General features: G+C 37.2%; 1 protein-coding gene across 1 annotated transcript; it reads right to left on the minus strand.

The window, feature by feature from the left end:
• Positions 1-1,976: 1,976 nt before the first annotated feature.
• Positions 1,977-15,372, minus strand: LOC128703283 (uncharacterized). Its single transcript, XM_070103384.1, has 4 exons — positions 15,075-15,372; positions 9,746-10,285; positions 8,110-8,296; positions 1,977-5,615 (listed from the first exon to the last, which is right to left on the minus strand). The coding sequence occupies exons 1-4, from the start codon at positions 15,207-15,209 to the stop codon at positions 5,572-5,574; spliced, it is 906 nt and encodes a 301-aa protein (XP_069959485.1). The 5' UTR covers positions 15,210-15,372; the 3' UTR covers positions 1,977-5,571.
• Between the last annotated feature and the right edge of the window lie 658 nt (positions 15,373-16,030).

The raw sequence follows: 16,030 nt of genomic DNA on the forward strand, positions 1-16,030 counted from the left end.
ATGGATATGGGCTGAAAATTCTTAATAAAACTTTAATAATTCAGTGGACTGTTCAGTCTTTGAACTGACATCTTGGTAGCCTTATGGTTGTCAGTCCATCCCACTACCACTCCATTATTCTATCACTGTTTGGAGAACTCTTTTGACTTTGTGGTTTATTAGGATCGACACACTAGTAGGTTTTAGACTGTGGGTTCGAGGTCCAAGCACTTCATTAAGGGAATAAACATAATTAGTGAATGAGGCACTTGTGCAGCATTTAGGAATCTTTGTGGAAATATTTTCTAAAATATTTCTAAACTATTTACGTCACTGACATAAATGGTGGAGGCTGCACCTGCCACAGTAAATACAGTGCTCGTTATTCAAGTATGCCGGGTGCCTTTATCCGGCAGTCATTAATATTGAAAGTAATACTTGACCTTGTTAAGTGTTTTAGAGTGAGATTTATTCAGGTCTGTCAACTTGTGGTGTGATGCCACAGGTTTCTGCTAGACTAGTCATTGCATGCTCAGTGCCTTTTGGGCTTGTGTGGTGGATGTGTGTGTGTGGGGTCTCCTTGCACCATGTGATGTTAAGTGTCAAGTTTGTTGGACATTTTTGGTTATAGATGAATTAATACGAGCAAGAATAAGTCTCTGATACAAGACAGTTGCACAGATCATTTGATTATATAAGGCAAGCTCTCAAACAAAGGAAATAGTGGAAAACATTGGTGTGTGAGCATTCAGTGAGGAGCCAGTTGCATTGGTTCCTTGAGGATGGTGGTGATGACATGCCCATACCAAAAGCACATTCAGAGAAGCTGAGAAAAACATCCCTACATATGTACCAAGGAAGAATAGAGTTAAGGTCTTTGGAGTGTTGAAGTCATTTTCACATTGACCTACAACCATGGTGGGAATGTTTACAAACACCCAGAATACAACCCTTTGAACCCACACTACGTTTGTTGATACCATAAAACACCCTGAAGCTCTAATGGTTTGGCCTGGTTTAGTGCTCAGTGTTGGCGAGATGACAGTGCTCCTTGCCACACTGCTAAATTAGTTGTTCACTGGCTTGACCCTTGTCAGTTTAGCACTTTCTTTGATGATAATAATAATAATGTTCACTGGCTTCATGACTGTGAATCACCCTTCTTTTATGACTGGCCAGGAAATTCCACAGACTTGAACCCCATTGAGAACCTCTGGGGTGTGGTAACGAGTGATCTACAGGGAAAGGACATAAGCTCACTCCCACTGCTGGAGGTTGCCATCTGTGAGCCATGGGAGAATTTACCCCAAGAAACCCTCAAGAATTTATGTAAATCATTTCCTAAATGATTAAAGGATGTTCTTATTTGCAGGGAATGACATACAAAATACTAAATTGTTGGTAAGTGCACCAAGATAATTTTTATATTTCTATATTTTGTGATGGCGTTTTGAGAGTTTAGCTGCATAACTCATATAGGTTCAGCGCTTTTTTTAATAGTGTGACAGTGTTACTGTTTGGAAAATCATTTGAATTGTGAAGTCTGTGCACTTCTAGGAAGACAGCTGTTGAATGAATGATGGTGAGTGTTTTCCCCTTTTTTGGATCACAATACCTTGACGAGAGATAGCCTATGAGGTAAAAAAGATTTATTCGTAGATAGTTGAAACCAGTATGAATGGGCTCATTAAAAATCTATTACTCTTTTATAATTTATTTAGTCACATAACAAATGCTCTTCACAGAAAAGCAAATTCACACACATATGTTTTTTACATCATGCATTAATACGTGCTACAATGAGTGATACTGTGATAGGATGGTAGCTATTACAGAACTTTCACAGAGTCTAGATATTAGTACTGGGAGGCATCATATAAAATATGTAAAATATATATATATTTAGTAGTTGTACAGCTACTAAATATTCATGGACCAGGCCCTGGGGGCATTGACACCCAGAACACCCTCCAGGTATAGCTTTATATTTACTAAAAAATTAAACATTTTATAGAAGGATTAACCAGAAACTTGCTGTGAAATCTCTGTAATAAATGTAAAAGCACCAGCTATATATTTATTTGCCTATTTTTCATTTTTTTTTTAAATAGGGTACAAAACAAGGTACAGTGAGTTATTGAATGCCAGGCTCTTAAACTATGTATGACATATATTATACATTGTTCTTATGATAATTACAACATATCTAAATGTATGTAAAATGAGATAATACTAACCCTTTGAAATCACAAACCTTTTGGTCATTGTGCTGAAAAGTAGCTCATATATAGATGGTAGTAAACGTTTTTCCATGAAATATTGTGGGAAGGTTTGAATATGTGGAGAATGTAATGAGATTTTATGGTATTATTGTCCATAAAGTAAAATTTCATATGTATTTAGTATTTGGCATATAAGATGTAAAATTTATTGAGAAAAAATGTGTAATGTATGTGTAGTATAACCACAGTGAATGGTATATGTATATATTTTTTTTTAACACGTTGGCTGTCTCCCACCAAGGCAGGGTGACCCAAAAAAGAAACACTTTCACCATCATTCACACATAATCACTGTCTTTGCAGAGGTGTCCAGATATGAAAGTTTAGATGTCACTATATGTATATATGCATATATATTTACATATGCAATAAGATCACAAGAAACAGATGATATCTTGATATGCAATATAACCACAGTGAAAAACAGTATTATGCCAAACACTTTCATGATCTCACTGTTCCTTCTTCATATGAGAAATCACTAAAGCACTTGTAATAATACTGGTTTTACTTTTCACTGTGGTTATATTTCATACATTTACATATGTATATATGTATACTCTTAAAGAATAAAAAGGCACAATACTGTACCATGACTGGAATAACACAGTTCCACTGTGCTTGTGAGGGATTGTGAAGAGAATTCCAAAAGCTGATGGAGGAGTTTGGGAGTGAGTGTAAAAGAAAGTTGAAAATGAACATAGGCAAGAGCAAGGTATTAGAATAAGAAAAATAAATAAAAAAATGAAAGATTTGAAGGATAGAGTAATGAGGAGGTGAATGTATGTAGATATTTGAAGTGCATGAAGTGGCAAATGGGCCACTGAAAAACAAGCTGAAAAAATGGACTTTGGAAGAAACGCAGGTGAAGTTTTGAAACATTTGTAGAAAAAAAAAGGATTATTAGAGGCAGTGAGACGAATATCTCATTATTTATATATACCATCAATTTTATGTGGATATAAAGCATAGCCTTTAAATATTGCAGTGAGGAAGCTGGAGGCAGTGGAGATGTTATATTTGAGATCAGTGTGTATTGTAAATATTATGCTGAGAATAAGAAGCATAGAGATTAGAAAGAAGTTTATTAGTATGTTAGGTATTTATAATTTAAAGAGGAGAGGGGGTGATGAAGGTTTTGAATGGCAGAGGTTTCAGCATCCAGCGGTCATTTGTGAAAGTGTTTCGAGCGTCGTGAGTGAAGAAAAGTGTTTTGGTGTGAGCAAGGTAATATATATGAAGGGATTCTGGAAAACTGGCTAACTGGACTTGAGATCTGGTGAATGAAAGATGGGTGAGAATGTTGAAGTTCGGTGGGTCATGGGATTGTGATGTATGCCCCTTCTCAAAGGCTGACATAATCAGTGCTGTCATTTACCTAATGTACTATAAAAAAAAAACGGTAAATTTAGTCATTGAAAAGTAGCTTATTGAAAATCGTATTCATGGAATAACATAAATCCTAACTACACATCAATAACAAAGTTGACGTAAGTCACTAAATGACAGTCATTGGAATGACTGATAATCACAGATAACTACCTGACAATATCAGCATGGGCCACCAGTTCAAATTTACAAAAGTCCATCCTTATCATAAAGCAGGAAAACTACTATTATTTTTTTGTTGTTTTCTCGTATTCCAAGTATATTTGGACTATACAAGCCCTTGAGCTTTACCAAACTTAAGGGTAATGTGAATATTGTTATTTTTGTAATAATTTTTAATTTTTAGCACTTTGCAGGTCTACCTTGAAAGGTTAAATGAATTTTTTTTACTGAAGACTAGCTAAATAAGATCCATATTTCATATAAAACTTAAGTGACATGATGTATGATAATTATGCCAAATTAAGATTATACATAGGGCAGTTGTCTTTATAGATTGATTTGCTATTTACATAGGTTTTGGCACTTTTACCTAATACCCAGATGACCTTAGAATAAAAAAAAAGGATAATTACCCAATAGTTTTTTAACTGTGTTTGAAATTAAATAGGAAGAACTGCATGAAAAATTATTTACACATTATGTTTCTAGATATATCAATCTAGTTTGTAAAATTAAGATTGAGGCTAATATATCAGTAAGTCATGATCCACAGTTAATGGAATAATGCCACAGATTAATTTTAAACTAACATATAATGTTCAAAAGAGTAATGCAAGACTTCACACAGTGATTTTATATTATTAAGGTACTGGTTAGTACTGTACAGTATTACAGTAAAGTACAATACTGCATTGGCCGTAATGCTACAAAATATTGGGCTTGCAATGTATAAGTGTTATGATTCATACCAGTATTTGATGATGCATATTCAACCATATCGAGCGCATTGATATGTTAATATTTTTAATTTAAATTTCTTCTTTGTATACTTTTCCTGCCCTGGGTACTCATGCCACTCATGTTTAATGGTAATTATAATAATAGTAATAATATAGTAATAATCAGTCTTTCAGTTAAAAGTAACTTACTGTCATCAGCCGAAATTCCTAGGAAATGTTTACCAACTGCTGGATTTTCTTATATTATTGACAGTGAAGAGACAACTTCCTTTGGCTTTACTATGGAGGAATGACTTTTTTTTTTCTTGTAATGCTTAGATATACTTTTCCTAGTCAAACAGGTCTTTTTTTTTTTTTTTTTTTTGGTGTATGAAGTACAAAACTGTAGCTGGCAAGTGAACAGCTTCATCATACTATTAATTTATATAAACAAAGAGACTAGTCATGTTGAATTATAAGATATTAAATAAATCTGCTAGTCTTTGTATATAAAATGAGTCTGATGAAATTAATGTCAGCTTAAGACCCTCAGTGGAAGTGGCATATAGTGTAGACATGAAATCCTGCAATTTAAATTAACAATCAGTATCCCTGTTTGCTGAGGATATAACATGCCAACAATACATAACAGACAAGAGATCACAATGCTTTGTCTCTTGGACACTATCAAAAATTGCCTTTAATCCTAAATTGATATCCAGTATTACAATATTTAAATCTTTTAGTGAGTAGATGAAAGAGGGATAAATAGATACTGTACCCCAAAATTTAGGCTTTTGGTTTTCCTAGTAACTTCTTGGTGACTATATACACAATGGAGATACTGTCAGATATTGAGGAACTGAATTGAAATGATTGTAAATCTTTGGTATAAGAAGCAGAGGGCTCCTAACAATGTTAGTTTCATACCAACACCTGTTTGGTAAGACTAAAATACTGTACTTTCTCTCTCTCGTATATGTACATAATGAAAGGACTTTCATATGCTATCATGACACATGAGAGAAATGCTTCTTGTTTTACATCCGGTCTGTAACTGTCGCTGTTTGATGCTTCAGGACCACTGCAATGAATAAAATAGTCATTAGTGTTACCCAGTGCTACTTCTATCTAATTTTAGAATTATTTTTAGTTATGAACTGCCTTGATTAGTAGGAAGAATAAATATAGGGTTATAAAAATGTCGTAACAGTATAGTATTTCTTACACTAATTTATCTTTTATGCAAAAAACATAATTAGATAATATTACATATTATATTAACATACAAATACAGTTCGTATTACTGTTTTACATTCCTGCTGTTTCTACAGACAAATGACTTGGTTGTAACTCGGAACATGCTTTCTCATTGAAAACATTAATATTAAGGAGGGTTATGTTTTGCACATTTTTGTAGTGTCAAACTTTTAAGTGGCCTGTTTGGATGAGTGGTTGTAATGCAGGAATAGTGTAAGTTTAGGACACTATGTTTTTTATATTAATTCTTTATGGAAAAGGTAGCAAAATCTGAATGAATGGACATTCATGTATAGTAGGATTGTGGTATTGTATGTTTGACATTCCAAAAATTTGAGTAAAACATACATGTACACACACACACACACACACACTTTAGAAGTGGGAACTTGGAAGGAATTGGGGGGTTCCCAGATGCAATGCAGGGAAGTCAGTGGATGAGATGGAGTACCAAGCTGGAGAATGTTGGGAGGCAGAGAACTTCATAACCAGAAATGAAAAATCACAGACCTTGGTTCAGTCAGAGGGGCAAACCAGAGAAACAGAGTGTAGATATGCTAAGGAAGCAAAGGATAGATGAGAACAGAGAAGTGAAATGATTAGCCAGAAACAAACATGCAAGAGTGAGGAGAGGCTGTGTGACAATTTGAAAATGATGTATCAGTAAAGGTCAAGCCTAAACCAAAACTGCTTTACAACTACATCAGAAGAAAGACAACAGTAAAGAACCAGGTAATTTAACTGCAAAAAGAAGGAGAGCTCAGGAAAAGTGACAAAGAAGTCTGTAAAGTATTGAACAAATATTTTTAAGAAGTCTTCTCAGTGGAAATGGGCATTAGCAGAAAGCCTAGGAAACAAGAGTACACAGACAGGTACTAGGTGCCATACACACAACAGGGAAAGAAGCAAAAAGAAATAACAGGTAATGTACTCTAGTAGATTAAAGAGGATATTAGGGTAAGGATGCCAAGAGTAATTGTCCAGGAAGAGATGTCAGAATGGGAAAGAGTAATAAGCAGGGTTCTGCAAGATCGTTATTATGATTAGTACTGCTTCTGGTTTATGTGAATGCCATTCCAGATGGGATTGAGTCAGATGTATCCCTGTTTTCTGATGTAAGGCTGGAGGAGAATAAAAACAGATGAGGATAGAGAAAGGCTGCAAATTGATGTGGGCATAATGAATGGTTGGATAAGTGACTACTTGAGTTCAACCCCAGGAAATGCAAGATTATGAAGGTTGGAGAAGGGGCAAGAAAACCATTCAGAGAGTATAGAATTAAGGGACATAGGCTGCAGACCTCACTCAGAAAAAGGCCTAGGGGTAACCATGGTGTCTAGCATATTACCAGAGGCTCACATCACCTGAATAACTTCTGCAGCAAATGCTCGTCTAGCCAATCTAAGAGATGCCTTCAGAAATCTCGACACAAAGAATTATTCAGGGCCCTATATACTACATATATTGGGCCTATCTTGGAGTATTCAGCATTGGTATGAAAAGCATGTTAAGGAAATGGAGAATGTTCAGAGCCATGCAATGAGACTATTTTCAGGGCTAAGAGGTATGAGCTGTGAAGAGAGGCTAACAGAATTGAATCTAACAATGTTGGAAGACGGAAGAACCAGGAAGACATTATTACAACAAGCAGAATACTGGAGAATTGAAAGGGTAGACAAGGATAGACTGTTTGAAAAGTGGGAAACAGGTACTCGGGGACACAGCTGGAAGTCAGATGGAGATGAGTGACATGGATTTTATGAAACATTCCTTCAGTCTGAGAGTGGTCAGTCAGAAAGTTGAATAACCTTGATGAGGAAGAGGTGAAGGCAGGCATGAGTAAGTGCAATACGGCCTACGAGGCCAGAAGGGAGTTAATCTGGCAAGTGGCAGGGTAGAAGCTAAGACTTGACCCCTACAAGTACATGTAGGTGAGTATACACACACACACACACACACACACACACACACACACACACACACACACACACACACACACACACACACACACACACACACACACACACACACACACACACACACACACACACACACACACACACACTCTCACTCTCACTCTCACTCTCACTCTCACACTCACACTCACACTCACACTCACACTCACACTCACACTCACTCTCACTCTCACTCTCACTCTCACTCTCACTCTCACTCTCTCTCTCTCTCTCTCTCTCTCTCTCTCTCTCTCTCTCTCTCTCTCTCTCTCTCTCTCTCACTCACTCACTCACTCACTCTCTCACTCTCTCTCTCTCTCACTTTTTAAGTAAAATGGGCTATTGTAATTTGTTTACACTCACTTTCAATATAGAGAATGAAGCCTGTTATTAGCAGAAGAACTAAAAGTGAAAAAACTGTAGTAATGGCAAAGATGATGCCACAGCTACACTGGTGGCATTTAGGGCGTGGTCTGACTGGGCGGTAGTTGTCAAGTGCTGTAAATGTTGGTGGGGGATTGATGGATGAACATGTTGATGAGCATTCTTCCTGTTGAAAAAATATAGTGATTACTTCTCAGTTGTAATGCTGTCACTAGTTGCATATAATAAGATACATGTTGGGTTGACTTTATGCAAACATACTACTCGGTCATAGTTAAAAACTAAAAAAAAATCAGTTTTACTGATTTACTCAGATTGAGTAAGTGGTCTTAATATATTCCTAGTTATGTTGCTAAGCTAATTCTGGTGCAGAATTTAAAAATATTCATACAATATTAATTGATTTGAATGTATCTTTCTTCTTTCAACACACCGGCCGTATCCCACCGAGGCAGGGTGGCCCAAAAGGAAAAACGAAAGTTTCTCCTTTTACATTTAGTAATATATACAGGAGAAGAGGTTACTAGCCCCTTGCTCCCAGCATTTTAGTCGCCTCTTACAACACGCATGGCTTATGGAGGAAGAATTCTATTCCACTTCCCCATGGAGATAAGAGGAAATAAACAAGAATAAGAACTAGAAAGAAAATAGAAGAAAACCCAGAGGGGTGTGTATATATATGCTTGTACATGTATGTGTAGTGTGACCTAAGTGTAAGTAGAAGTAGCAAGACGTACCTGAAACCCTGCGTGTTTATGAGACAGAAAAAATGGACACCAGCAATCCTACCATCATGTAAAACAATTACAGGCTTTCGTTTTACATTCACTTGGCAGGACGGTAGTACCTCCCTGGGCGGTTGCTGTCTGCCAATCTACTACCTATAATTTGAATGTATATCTCAATAATAATAATAAAAAAAAAAAAAAGCAATTTTTCAAAACACTGTACATATTTATGACAGTTTGGCTTTCTTTTGACCTGCTTGGCATGACCTATGCAATCACCCAAACTGTGGAGTTCCATAATTCATTTGCTACAATTTTACAACATTTATAATAAAGGCTTCTCATTTATAATAAGGTTTGATTATTCACAAGTGATTTAATGGTGTCAATTTTTATTTATGAAGTTGACGATCCTTAAATTGAACATCTAACCACTTAATTGTATTCAAAACCTTGTTAATGGATTTCCCACACTCAGACTTTGGACATTCTTATGAATGTCAATATTAATGAGATTAGTGATATTTTAATTTAAAGAGCAGAAATGCAAAACAAAATATATTACATGGGCAGAATTTTTTATTTGCACACTCCAGACTTGAGAGTCCTCTAGGAATGTCACTCTTGTAAATTTGGGGGTTTGACTTATTTTTATTTGGAGAATTACTAGTAAGTTGTGCCTGTACTAGTACAGGTACATTACTATATGTCTTAGACCCCAATGGAAATAAGTCACTGTGTCTGACTTTTTTGGGGGTTATCTTAAATACAGTAATTTACACGTATTACTATGTATGATTACTTGTGTAACTGTATTTATGTGTACTTGTACCTAAATAAACTTACTTGCTTACTAGAATTTATCAGAATAGGAGACACTGTCTTACCTTCCACTGGCATTCTTTACAAGGCTGTGAATCATACACACAGCCTTTGTGTGAACACCAGAGTGAAGCTCGAGGAATGTGCCAATATGAGTCGTATAGAGTGCCTGGCTCGACCTCCTTCCGTTCCTTTCCCAGCCCATCACTGTGCTTGGATCCATAACTTCGGGGAAGCTCAGGTGTTGGTGGCTGTAGTATTAATCTTGGGTCAAATTGTTTGGTTCCTGTACGAATTTTTGGCCGAACCATGTATCTAGATTCAGACTTGCGCAAGGTTCTTGGAGAGGCTGATCGCATTGTGTAGCAAGAGTCATATTTTGGGTATTCTGAGAGTTGGGAACTTAACATGAAGTTAGGTTCATATCTTGAGGTTTCTGGGGTGGGTGTTCTAAGGGCATGGTGTAGTCTTTCATTGTGGCTTCTGCTCATGACATTTAGACGGTTATTGTGTATTGGTGCAGAGTCACGCAGTATGTATCTAGTCGATCCATCTGATACTGAACTCACTGTGGCACCACCAATTGTAAAGCTTGCAGAACCAGCCTGTGGGTGAAAGATTATTATTTTTTTAGTTTATATCTAACATAGTTTGAATAGATGGTTTAGAAAACTGGCAAGATGATAAATATAACACTTGTGCAACACTTGGGAACCTTCATTCTGGAAATATATTGTTAGCCAGTGGCTTCTTCACTCCAGTGCAGAGAAAGTGTCATTTTACCTAACATTTTACTAGTAATTCTACCATTATTACTAAAATGGTTTTTCTGAATGTGTTCTAAATAGATGTTTTCTAAAACTTCAATGAGAAGTAACCCCATAGCTATTCCAAATTACCAAGCATGGGCCTGGCATAATGATTATTCCATTTCATCCCAGGTGTAAAATTGACATAGCTGTACTTTGCAATTAATTGATATGTATGCCCATGTTGCCTTAAAACATTGTTGCCCAGCTTGATCAGTGCCACCCCTTGGTAGGCATTTTTAAAATATAGGGAGTGGCAAGACTTCAGTTTTGCTTTTCTAAAGAGAAAAATTGATAAGACATGTACAATATCCAGATGTTGCACATGTCTCATTCATCAACTTGTTAGTAATGCATAATTTTGATCTAATTATACTTTAGCTAGAGCTAAATTATTGTTGCTTGTAGTACTGTGCCTTGTCTCTCATAGTTTGTGTTTATCATCTTTGAGTAACAGTGTGGTGAGCATGTTCAGTTTTGGATTAAAGAGGAAGAAGGTGAGGTGTAATAGGGATGCTAGCCCCAGGGCCCTCACACAAAAGGGGGCCCCCATAAATCAATTCGGGCACTAAAACAATGCATTGTAACTAATTGCATTTCGAATGACTGCTTTTCGTGTCAGTTCACATCTATAGGAAAAATAATTGGAGTTTAACAAATTATATAAAGAATAAAAAGGCACAATACTGTGAACGGAACAATATACAGCCTCTCTTCACTTAACAACGGAGTTCCGTTCCTAAGACTACTTCGTTAAACGAATTCGGCGCTAAGTGAGGAGCATACTATAATGGTAGTGGGTTTGTGTCAACCATCTTCGTTATTGTTTTAATGTCACTTTTGCACCATTTATAACATTTCTGTATATTTTTAAATGTTTATACAGTAGTGTACTGTATATTGAAATAAACAGAATAGAGGAAATCACTTCTAATATACATTATTTAGATATAAATACTGGTCAGAAAGCCCATCAGAGTGCCCATCGTAAGTCTGAGGTATCGGTAAACGAGTATATCACTAAGTGAGGAGAGGCTGTACAAGAAACCCGCATATAGGAGAAAGAAACTCATGGCAACATTTCGGTCCAATAATTATTTAACTAGTTAATGGTCAAGTCGGACCGAAACGTCGTCATAAGTTTATTTCTCCTCTGTGGGTTATTTTTATATTGTGAACAAATTGTATAATAATTACAGTATGAAATTTAGCACTAAAGTTTTATTGGAAGGGATCCCTGACAACTTGCTTGCCTTGGGACCCCCACAGCTCTTAATTCAATACTGAGAACTGATAACCAAGTGTTTCCTGTCTCTCCAGGTAGGTGGTGAAGCATGGGAGGTAGGCTGAGCAAGAGGGCTCGACCACAGGTAAGTACAATGACTCTCTCTTCGGCATGCGTTACCTTGTGGATGGACGTTTTGGACAGAACGTTTTGGCTTAGGACGTTTTGGACAGTTATGATGGGGAGGGTGGATATTTCAGCTTGGTTAGGGGGCTTGTTAATTGGAGTATGTTAATTTAGGCTGGGTTGGTTTAGGTTAGGTTAAGTTAGGCTAGATTCAATTATATTGGACAGGTCCAGTTAGGTTGTCTATATGCTGTTGGAATGTGAGCAGGGTAATATTTTGTGAAGGAATTCAGGGAAACTGGTTAGCTGGACTTGAGTCCTGGAAATGGGAAGCACTTTAAAGGAGGGGTTTGGAATATTGGTAGTTTGGAGGGACTCCTTAATCCTCCGGGTTTAGCACTTACCCCTTGATTATAATAATAATAATTGGAGGGACTCCTAAACTGTCGTATCTGTGTGCCTCTGCAAAGACAGTGATTATGTATGAGTGAGGTGAAAGTGTTGAATGATGATGGACACATTTTCGTTTTGCGGATTTTCTTTGTCACCCTGCCTAGGTGGGAGACGGCCGACTTGTTGAAAAAATATATGTATATACGTACATGTATATATAACTGAAGTTAGGTTAGGTATGGATGCCAGTTATTTGTACTGGTCTAAAATGTTTGCCCATGCAAAACTACCAAAATACATGGACATTTTGGCCAGCAGACATTTGAGTCCATGATGATTCAGCTTATGGGTATTTTAGGGAGGCCGGAAGTTTTGGCTGGGTTAGAAAAGGTTAAGTTAGGTCAGGTTCGGTCACCAGGGCCCCCTTGTGGAAATACGTCATGCTAGACAGTTGTTGAAGACATTCTCTTAAGCAAGATACTATGATCTTGCTGTGTTGTCAGTGTTATGGTGTTATAACATTTATAATATACTTGACTGACACGGCAACACCATGGTATCTTGATACAGGAGAATGTCTTTTAACAACTCTACTGCTAACAACAACATAGCATGGCCTGTTGTGCAAGAAAGGTATAAAATACCGACAATATGAAAGTTAAGACACATGTGCAACATCTGGATATCTTTATTGTAGACGTTTCGCCATCCAGTGGCTTTATCAATACAGATTCTAGGACATAATAGGAAGACAGTAGAACTATATACAAAAGATGAGGTAATCAGTAATCAGGGACTGATTACCTCATCTTTTGTATATAGTTCTACTGTCTTCCTATTATGTCCTAGAATCTGTATTGATAAAGCCACTGGATGGCGAAACGTCTACAATAAAGATATCCAGATGTTGCACATGTGTCTTAACTTTCATAGCATGGCCTATTTACCTCTAGTGGGCCCCACTCACATACATTTCATAGCTGCTACACATCGTTTAACTCCAATGTATAAATTTCTGGTCTTATGCTTTACACTGAGAAACTGACCATCGTCTATCAAGACTGATCACCTCAGATTACCTCTCCACTTCTGTCTTCATTATTGGAATTACTTCTGTATCAGCTAATAAAGCTTGCAGAGGCAAAAACGTTTTGTTAATAAGGGCACCTGTGTGTTGCGTGTGTATTGTATACCAATTAAAATATATTAGGTATAGATACCAAAATACCACTCCAAATGATCCTTGGCCAAAACGTTCTACATTCTTCATTGGATACCTCAATACCTGACTATAATCACTGGTCATGGCCACGTCCAACAAGTTTTTATCGTATATAAACTTTCCTTATGCTTAGTCCACCACCTGTCTCAAATCCAAATCCCTATTAACCCTTCTATTTTTTCTTTCATCAGTACAATGCTGATATGTTTTATTTTTTAAAGCAAACATTAACAGCCTCATTGATGAGGCTGTCGACAGGTAAGTCTGGTCTGGGACCTTCACCCGGGAAAATCTTCAAGACCATAGTTAAGCAATCGTCGGTAACCCCAAGCTAGTCTTCGCCCATCATTCTTTGGCCAAAATATATATTAGACAATGGTGCTCTTGAGTGAGCCTAGAACATACAATATTTATGTGGTGTATAAGAGATGGTACACAAATAACCCGCACATATGAGAGGGGAGCTTACGACGACGTTTCGGTCCGACTTGGACCACGCATCAAAATTACAGAACTGATTACCTCTCCGCTTTTTCCTAATGTCGTAATTGTTATAATTACCGGTATTCGACTGAAAGAAGAGTTTCGACAAATTTGGTGGTTCCCTGTTTTCTGCTAGCTGCTACCCTAAACTGTACGGTTTACATTGTAGGAATAAAAGGTAGCTGTTTCTCTATCATATCCCATTGCACAGAATGGGTTTCATACACGAGGTAATAAACTATATCAGCATCCAGGCTAACGTAACTCATGTTATGTTAGATGATGTTAATCATGTTATGTTGGACGAATCTTATTGTGGCTAGCTGGTCCAGTGGCTAACGCGACGGTCTGGAGTTTTGAGACTCTGATCGCGGGTTCTATCCCCGCCCGTGGTATGATTTGTTTAACATAACTCATTTTGGGACGCTTACAAAACAGTCTTTCAATACAACGGTTTTCCATTCGTGTTTAAGATATGTTATAATTAATTAAATTTACTTAATCGATGTTAAGTTTACTTAAAATGGCATATATAAAGAAATCGGCTTATATTCATACAGAAAAAAGACTATCTTAAGAGGATAGATTGTATAATAATTGGGTGAGGCAGAGCGAGAGGAAGACACTCGGCCAACTATTTTGCTGACCACTCGGTACTCTCTCTTACCTCACTCATCAGGACTATTATTGTTGAACTGTCAGAGGTAATGAAACATTTACGAGGGCTGTTTCGCCTACCAGGAGCTTTGCAAAGCCAATGCATACTACATGGACCCATGCAGTAGGTCATATTCACATTTAGACGAGGACAATAGGTCTGTCGGTACCATGCTAAGTAGATTCCATTCACAATACACAATAGATGATGACTGTAGTAAGCTTATTGGGCAATGCAAGGCATGTCTTACATACAATGCATGCTGGACGAGCACTGCAGAAGGCCAGTTGGTACGAGAGAGGTAAGGCCTACTGACGTATTTTTCTAACTTTAAATCTGCTTAAAGAATTCACTGCTACACATCTACAGTTCGGTTGCCAAACCAGTTATTTCCAGGTTTACACAATCTATATATACCATCGGATTTAGTACAGGTATAATAAAAGTATCCATAATGGTAGAAAGTGTAAGTGCTCACGCTAAGTATGGAAGAGACGCTGCTAGTGCTATCCCTGAGACTGTGGTCATATGATGGGGTAGTGTTCAGGTGAGGCGAGGCTTCAGGGGTGGGTGTGCCCGGGCGCTGGTGACTGTCTTCCTCCCTGGTTCTCATGCTGCTCTTTCTCTCTCTCTACCTGCCTACACAAAAGCCAGATCAATACTGATGGCTGTCTACGGTGAGGCTGCTTATATGTAATGTTCCATCAGTTGGGTAAATTCCCGCCGCCAGAGACTAGGAACATTTCGGAGGTGGGAGACGGGTCAGAGAGCGGACCACTGACGTTTACTCAGTTATATTCGCCTAGCTGTATTCACCTAGTTTGTGTATTGTAGTCACCTAGTTGTAACTCCCTATGGCAAGAAGACTATTTTCAGACAAAGTCTTTATTTCAAGACAACGTTTCGTCCTGGTTCCACCACTTATCGACCAGTTTAACTGATTGCTGGCTTTCGGGGCTTGATCATGTCTACTCTTGAAGCTGTGCATTGTGTTTACCTCTTTTATCTAATGCATTCCACGTGTACTAATTTGTTAGGTTTTTAAAGTATATAGACTACACAGGAATGAAAACATTCTGGGAGTAGGAAAACACTCGAAACTCATCCAAGGTATATCAGAGATTGTGTATGTATCTCTCGTGTATATATATATATATATATATATTATGTATGTATATATATATATATATATATATATATATATATATATATATATATATATATATATATATGTGTGTGTGTGTGTGTGTGTGGGTGTGTGTGTGTGTGTGTGTGTGTGTGTGTGTGTGTGTGTGTGTGTGTGTGTGTGTGTGTGTCGTGCCGAATAGGCAGAACTTGCGATCTTGTCTTAAATAGCAACGCTCATCTTGCCATATAGGACAAGAGAAAATTTGTGTATGCAATAATTTCGCCAAAATTATTCTGAAGCTAACG

The sequence above is a fragment of the Cherax quadricarinatus genome, chromosome 85 (assembly GCF_038502225.1).
Source record: "Cherax quadricarinatus isolate ZL_2023a chromosome 85, ASM3850222v1, whole genome shotgun sequence".
In the NCBI taxonomy this organism is placed as follows: Eukaryota; Metazoa; Arthropoda; class Malacostraca; order Decapoda; family Parastacidae; genus Cherax; species Cherax quadricarinatus.